The 7,255-nt window shown below is 34.6% G+C and overlaps 1 protein-coding gene across 5 annotated transcripts in view; it reads right to left on the bottom strand.

Moving 5' to 3' along the window:
- CEP290 (centrosomal protein 290) overlaps window positions 1–7,255 on the bottom strand; it is a 100,114-nt gene that overhangs the window by 30,117 nt on the left and 62,742 nt on the right. For all 5 annotated transcript variants that reach the window (XM_059402376.1, XM_059402379.1, XM_059402377.1 and 2 more), the window contains exons 36-40: window positions 6,842–7,041; window positions 3,622–3,835; window positions 2,542–2,679; window positions 348–569; window positions 119–241 (exon numbers count right to left, since the gene is read on the bottom strand). In XM_059402376.1, the coding sequence (XP_059258359.1) occupies window positions 119–241; window positions 348–569; window positions 2,542–2,679; window positions 3,622–3,835; window positions 6,842–7,041 (897 nt within the window). The remainder of the gene's footprint in view (window positions 1–118; window positions 242–347; window positions 570–2,541; window positions 2,680–3,621; window positions 3,836–6,841; window positions 7,042–7,255) is intronic.

Genomic DNA, 7,255 nt, shown 5'->3' with positions numbered 1-7,255 from the left:
GCAGAGAGCCCGATGTGGGACTCGATCCCAGGACCCTGAGATCATGACCTGAGCCGAAGGCAGCGGCTTAACCCACTGAGCCACCCAGGCGTCCCGATCAGTATGTTTCTTTACATACCTTTTCTTTCACAGGCTTTATTTCTGCCTCATCCACCTTTCTTTCCAGTTGGCTTTCTAGCTTTTTAATTTTCTTTTGGAGTTCTTCAATTAAACTTTGTTTATTATCTATTAGATGTTTCCCCTGAAATATAAGATGTATTTTTACATTTTACAAGTAAAAAGCTATCAACAAAATACACAATAAATATTCCAATCAAAGACATCATCACAATTAAATATAAAATCACCTGCAATCCACTGGTTAGTCTTTTAATTTGCCTTTTCAGCTCATCATTCTCTTGATCAATTGCATCTTTCTCTCTAAGTATTTTATTATAGGCTTTTTGTTTCTTTTGCAGTTCACTGGTTAAGTCATTCAAATTATCAGTTAGTGAGTTTTCTTTGTTTTTACTTGTTTTAAGAGCTTCTCTCAATTTTAAAAGATTTTCATTTAAATCCTCAATTTGTGTCTGTAAGAAAGGTTTAATTCATAAATCTTCATCAAGTACCAACAATAAAACAGAATATATCCATTACTTAATTAAAAGGTTTCAATCTAAGTATTTATTAAATTATTAATAATACTTATGAAAAAGGTTTAATGCTTATTAAATTAAATTAAAAATAAAGTTCCAATCTAAATTTTGAAAGTTCACAGCGGGTAGAAAAACCCACCAACTACATCTATTTTTCTAACTTCATTTCAAATGAACCAAGTCTACTTTGAGAAAAACAAAATGTGACAAAATAATCTACAGCAACTCATCTTCCACAAACATCCAGAAACAAAATTTTATCAAATAAGCAAATGTTTTATTATGGCTGAATTAATTTATTAAAGGAACAAGTACATATGAATGTACATGGTGATGTTTTAAATGCTATGAAGCCTAAAAGTAATATAAAACAAAATCTCTAACTTGTAGTAGTTTTTAACCCTTTTTGTAGAGACAAGACATAAAAGGGTAACTCACTGTATTTGACAGTATATTTAAAGCCACTATATAGGAGTGTCTAGCTGTTCCATATAGTCTGTGATGGAAATACTGGTACTTGGTTGTTTTGTTGCATAAATGACTACAGGTCAAAAGTATTACTAATAATACTAACAAGAAATTAGTACTACTATAATGCAATTAGAAGAAACACATAAGCTGTCCAGGAGTAGTCAGAAAAGGATTTGAGAAAAAGAACTTCAAGACTGTTAAGAATTTAGAGATGATGTTCCAGGCAAAAAGAAAGGTAATGAAGAAGATACCAATAAAGGGTAATTCCTGTTTATATATTTATTTACTTAATGGATTTTTGGTACCAACTATGCTCATAAACTTGATAGGTACAGTGAGAGATTTAAAAAGGCTAAGTAGAGACACCTGGCTGGCTCAGTTGAAAGAGCATGTGACTCTTGATCTCAGAGTCGAGAGTTGGAGCACATGATGGGTGTAGAGATTATTAACTGAACAATAAATGAAAAAATAACCAAAAAACAAAAAAAACCCTAAGTAAAATCCAGTCCCTACACAGTTCAATGGTAGTGAAGGAGAAACAAATAAATTCAGTAAATTACAAACAAAACATATAAAAAGTGGAATTTTCATTTATGCAGAATGTACTATGTAAAACTATGTAAAGAAATACAAAACTCACTATGAAACACATATGTTTTATAAAACAATTTTTAAATTACCAAAACTAATGATTGCTCGGTAATGAAAACAGTAAAGTACATTGCCAAAAAATAAATAAATAACTTCACAAAAGGCTTCAGAGTCAGGCAGCTCTATGGATTCCATGTCAAGGACTATATAATCTCCCTAAACTACGGCAGGGAGAAAAAAAGGAAAGCTAACTAACTCACATTATGAACTAGCAAAAATTAGAAAATTCTGACAAAGCAAAAGAAATAAAACAAAGAAATCCACACACCGACTTCACTTATCAACATAGAAACAAAAATCCTAAGTAAAATGTTTCTTAATTCTATTAGGAAGAAGTAATTAATAAGGGGCGCCTGGGTGGCTCAGTGGATTAAGCCGCTGCCTTCGGCTCAGGCCATGATCTCGGTGTCCTGGGATCGAGCCCCACATCAGGCCCTCTGCTCAGCAGGGAGCCTGCTTCCCCCTCTGTCTCTGCCTGCCTCTCTGCCTACTTGTGATCTCTCTCTCTGTCAAATAAAATAAATAAAATCTTTAAAAAAAAAAAAAAAAAAAGAAGTAATTAATAAATAATGGCCTATCCTTTGCTCATCTCTAAGACGATAATCAGTGTATGAATATTATAAAGATTCTATTGTTAAAAAAATGGATATATATATATGCCCACAAATAATTTATTAGAATAAATTCCCAATTCATTATCAAAACTACTATATATCAAAGAGGCTCTTCTTCCAATAGCAATTATAAAGTATTTTGTTATTATTGATGCATGTGTTATGTTCACCTTTAGCTCTTTAGTATGTCGATCAATAATTTGTTGAACATTGAGATTTGCTTCTTTCTGAGAAGTTGCAGAAATAATACGTTCTTCTGCTGCTGCTGTCATTTCTGCCCGGAGTTCCAAAAGCGCTCGACTAAGTGCCTGAAAATTATAACATATATGGTTTTTAAAAAATTAATATTTTATATGTTCAACATGTAATAAAAAAATTTAATATGCTTCATCACCTTTAAAAATTTTCCTAAAATACCATGAGTTTAAGCAAACATAACTCACAATCTAACTGTCCTAATGTTTCCAAATGAATGTCCTTTAGTAACTGCATTCAGTTCATCCCAAATTGACAGGGAGAAACTTCAAAATCTTGACAATAATAATTTTGAGAACACAGCATTAAATCAAGAAATTTATATTACAAAAACCAATGTTTTGTTTCACTATCCAAGTTTAGGTATTTATCTGAATTATTCACTTAGTACATACTACTGCGTGAAATTAACCAAATTTATACAGACAAGGAAAATTATAGGATTAGAAAAGACTTAAAATTTGTCAATAAATTTCATAAGCTAGCACAGAAAAATAGCATCTTCTAAATCAACTGAGTGTATCAAATCTGAGATCAATTTTAAAAACTAATACATCAGATAATCCACTGATCAAATGCTTCTCAAAAAACTATCTCTTCTGACCTCCTTCTTTAAACTTTCCTCCTCACTGTCATATCTCCCCCCCACTCCCCAGAATTGTTTGAAATTATTCAATTATTCAAACTGTTCAAAATAGCTTAGTAGCATAAAATCCAGTTAGAAAAGGAGAGAAAATAATGGGATTAAGATTTCCCCTTATTTCCTATCGATAACTCACAAATCAAACTGATAACAAAAAAGTGACTATTTCTGTACTTAAAAACACCACCAAATGGCTATTAAAAAGAAATACCTTGAAAAATTCTGCTTAACAGCCTAAGACAAAGCTCATACTTCTTATTACAACAGAGAGATACATGGTATCATCTTTTACTAGTCTTCTCTATCAGTACATGTATTTCCTAAATACTGGTAATACTCTTTTGTTACTTACTTTTTGTTGCTTCTCTTTCAAAGCTAACTGGCTCTTTAGCCGTTCTACTAGATTTCTCATTGTAGTTGTTGGAGCTCTTGAATTTGCTTCTTTTTGAGCCTGAAGTTCAGATTTTAAACTCTGTGACTCCTTTTGTGAGTGGGCCAGAAGACACCTTAAATCCTCTACTTCTGCCTTCACTTTTTTCACTTCATCTGCATGGTCTTCTTGGAGCCTAACATAAGCAAACATATGTATTTAAGGGAGTGGTTGCTGCAATTAACACTTAGATAAAAATTTTATAAAGAACAAATGTTTGGTCCTAAGTATACTTATGACCTAAGTCTTGACTCAAATCAAAACAAGAACAATTCTTTGTTTCATTTAACTAACTCTTGAACTTAACATAAAATAAACTTTTCCTTTTAGTTTGTCTACTCTTGTTGGCAACGACTGCATAAAGTAATTTTCTGGTCTAGATAATGAACAAAATTGCACTTTAAATACTGTGTCCTACAAGACGTACCAAAAACTGAAGTTAACTCACATAATCAAACTGTGAAAATAGAAGGTTTTACTCAAGAAAATACACAGATCTACAATTTCCTAAGACACATTAAAATACACATGTCAATATACACACTGAGAATAAAAGAATAATTTTAGTTAACATGACATGGTAAGGTAGAAAACGACTCAAGTACTTCACATGGCAAAAATTCATATATATAAGGTCATTTCAAAGGAAGATTACTTTCTGCATCCAGGAATTATATTCAAAAGTACAAGCAATTTCATATACCAAAACATGACAGAAACTTACTATACCAAAAATAACATTTCATGTATAAAATTTAATATAATGGGGAAAATTAGAGTGAAAAGATACAAAATAGGTGTCTGGGTGGCTCAGTCAACCTCTGACTCTCGATTTCAGGTCAGGTCATGATCTCAGGGTCATGAGATCAAGGCCCATATCAGGATCTGTGCTGGCGTGGAGCCTGCTTAAGTTCCTCTCTCCCCCTCTACCACACCCTCTTACCCTGTCCTGGCTCGGGTGCAGGCGCATGCTCTCTCTCTCTCACTCTATCTCCGAATTAAATAATAGTACAAGAAAAGAACAAAATACTATTGCTGATTCTCTTTTCTTTTTTTTTTTTTTTTAAGATTTTAAAAATTTATTCATTTGACAGACAGATCACAAGTAGGCAGAGAGGCAGGCAGAGAGAGAGGAAGGGAGGCAGGCTTCCCACTGAGCAGAGGGCCCGTAGCGGGGCTCTATCCCAGGACCCCGAGATCATGACATGAGCCAAAGGCAGAGGCTTTAACCCACTGAACCATCCAGGCACCCCACTGATTTCTCTTCTTTTAGGCAACAATTTCTTAAAAGTGGCAACTTCTTAATAAAGCAAAAGTAGTGTTAGTTTTATCAGAGACATATTGGATAAGTAGGTTAAGAATAAAAAGTTCTACTGCGGAACTTCAGAGCTAGAATGGAATTACAAAGTCAAGTAGATCAACTTTCCCATTTTTTTCAGATAAGAAACTGAGGTCCAGACAGACAGCTCTGTTTCTGTTTTTTGTTTTTTTTTAATTTTTAAAAATTTTTAAATAATTTGTTTTATTGTGTTATGTTAGTCACCATACAGCACATTATTAGTTTTTGATGCAGTGTTCCATGATTCATCATTTGCATATAAAACCCAGTGCTCCATGCAATTCGTGCCCTCTTTAATGCCCATCACCAGGCTCTGTTAGGGAGAAGCCAGACGTGGAAGGAATGTCCTCAGGCAGAGTCCCCAGTCCCTGAAGGGGAATGACTGAGACATGAGCTGGGACAAGGATGGTAATAAAAATAAACAAAACAAAACAAAAAAGTCTATACATTACAAGCCTGGGAGCTCAAATCCTGATTTTGTGGCTTCCAAATCACGAGCGAATCATGAGTCACAGGTGCAGAACCTGTGCTCTCTTCTCCTACCTCTGTCCCAGGTAACCCCTAGACTCACTATCATGTATTTGTATTATGGGCACAGCTTCCCCTCCTACACGCCCTTGAGAAGGGCTGCCAAGATGGTTCTGGTACAAACCTCACAGGGTCAAAAACTTCCCCTCCCAACCTGCGGGAGGATTTTCTCAAATGACTGGAAGCAGCCTCCATTACAGACCGCCCCACTTACGTCCCAGCACCTCCAAGCCCAGAGAAACCCAATAATATCCAATTTCAAAACAGCCTAGAGGAACCTGCCCACACTCCCACTTTCACTTTAATAGACTGCTTTGTGCTTGCTACCTTCCTTCTGGAGGTCTTTATTCTACTACTGATCCCCATGCAAATCTTCTCCTGGGGAATCCCAGGATGGAGACCTCCACTCAAACAATGCAGACACTCTCTCATTCCTAACAGTTCTATAGTGATTACAAAATACGTAAATTATAAACCTATTTTAGATTTAAAATCTATATTCTGATAAATTGGTTGAGGAATATTTAGAATAATACAGAGAATGAATCTTTTGTCACTATAATTAATTAATAAAATAATTTTTCATTCAAGAAATATTTACTGAACCTCTATTATATGTCAGAAACTGTTATAGGTGTGTAAACAAAAGTTTTTATATTACTTTACAATTTTCAAATACTCTCACACACAGTATTATTTGGCCTCCATAAAGGAGCCAGGGTAAGTACTGTCATTTCCATTTTATAGATGATGAAATGTATGCTTTAATTAAAAAGGTTAAAAATCAGATTCTAGGGGCGCCTGGGTGGCTCAGTGGGTTAAGCTGTTGTCTTCGGCTCAGGTCATGATCTCAGGGTCCTGGGATCGAGCCCCGCATCAGACTCTCTGCTCAGCAGGGAGCCTGCTTCCTCCTCTCTCTCTGCCTACCTCTCTGCCTGCTTGTGAAGTTTCTCTCTGTCAAATAAATAAATAAAATCTTTTTTAAAAAAAATCAGATTCTAGAACAAGACTCTTGAGTTGGCTTTTGGGTCATACTGACTAGATTTAAAACATGGCTTTTCCATCTCCTCCTAAGGTATGTTACTGAGCATTCCTGTGGCCTACTTCCTATATGAAAAATGGGAAGAAAAGCCTTTGTCATAGTCCTGAGGATAAAAATGATGTCATATGCATGAAGTTTTTAGAACAGTGCACGACACAGCAAATGCTTGCATTTCTCCTCACTATATCATTATTACCATTTGCCTATTTTTATAATATGTTCCTAAAACTTACCGTAACTTGATATTTTCAAATTCTTTGATTTTTAACTCAGTGATTTCTTTTTGTCTCTCTAAATCTTGAGATACTTTTTTTAGTTTGATCAAAAGTGAGGAGAGAGAATCATCTTGTTCTGCTACTGTCTGTTCCATCTCAGCCAGACGAATAAAATGTTTGCTGGTTGGAACTGGAGTAGGGGATTGTTTTATTAAATCCTAAGAAAAATGAATAAAGTAGCCATGAGCATATACAACTCAATACCATACTTATTCCATAATTTTAATTTGCTTCCTCAGATGATCCAAAGATAGCATCTAACCTAAAATTTAATGATATTTAAGAGCCAATGAAGACTTAAAGAAGACAGGAAAGAGAGATCTTATTCTTAGTACTCCCATGGAGCAAAGCACCTCCATGAAGTGAAGGATC

This window comes from Mustela nigripes, chromosome 6 (assembly GCF_022355385.1).
Source record: "Mustela nigripes isolate SB6536 chromosome 6, MUSNIG.SB6536, whole genome shotgun sequence".
Lineage (NCBI taxonomy): Eukaryota > Metazoa > Chordata > Mammalia > Carnivora > Mustelidae > Mustela > Mustela nigripes.
The sequence above is the reverse complement of the archived record's forward strand: the minus strand, read 5'-3'. Positions and strand labels throughout refer to the sequence as shown.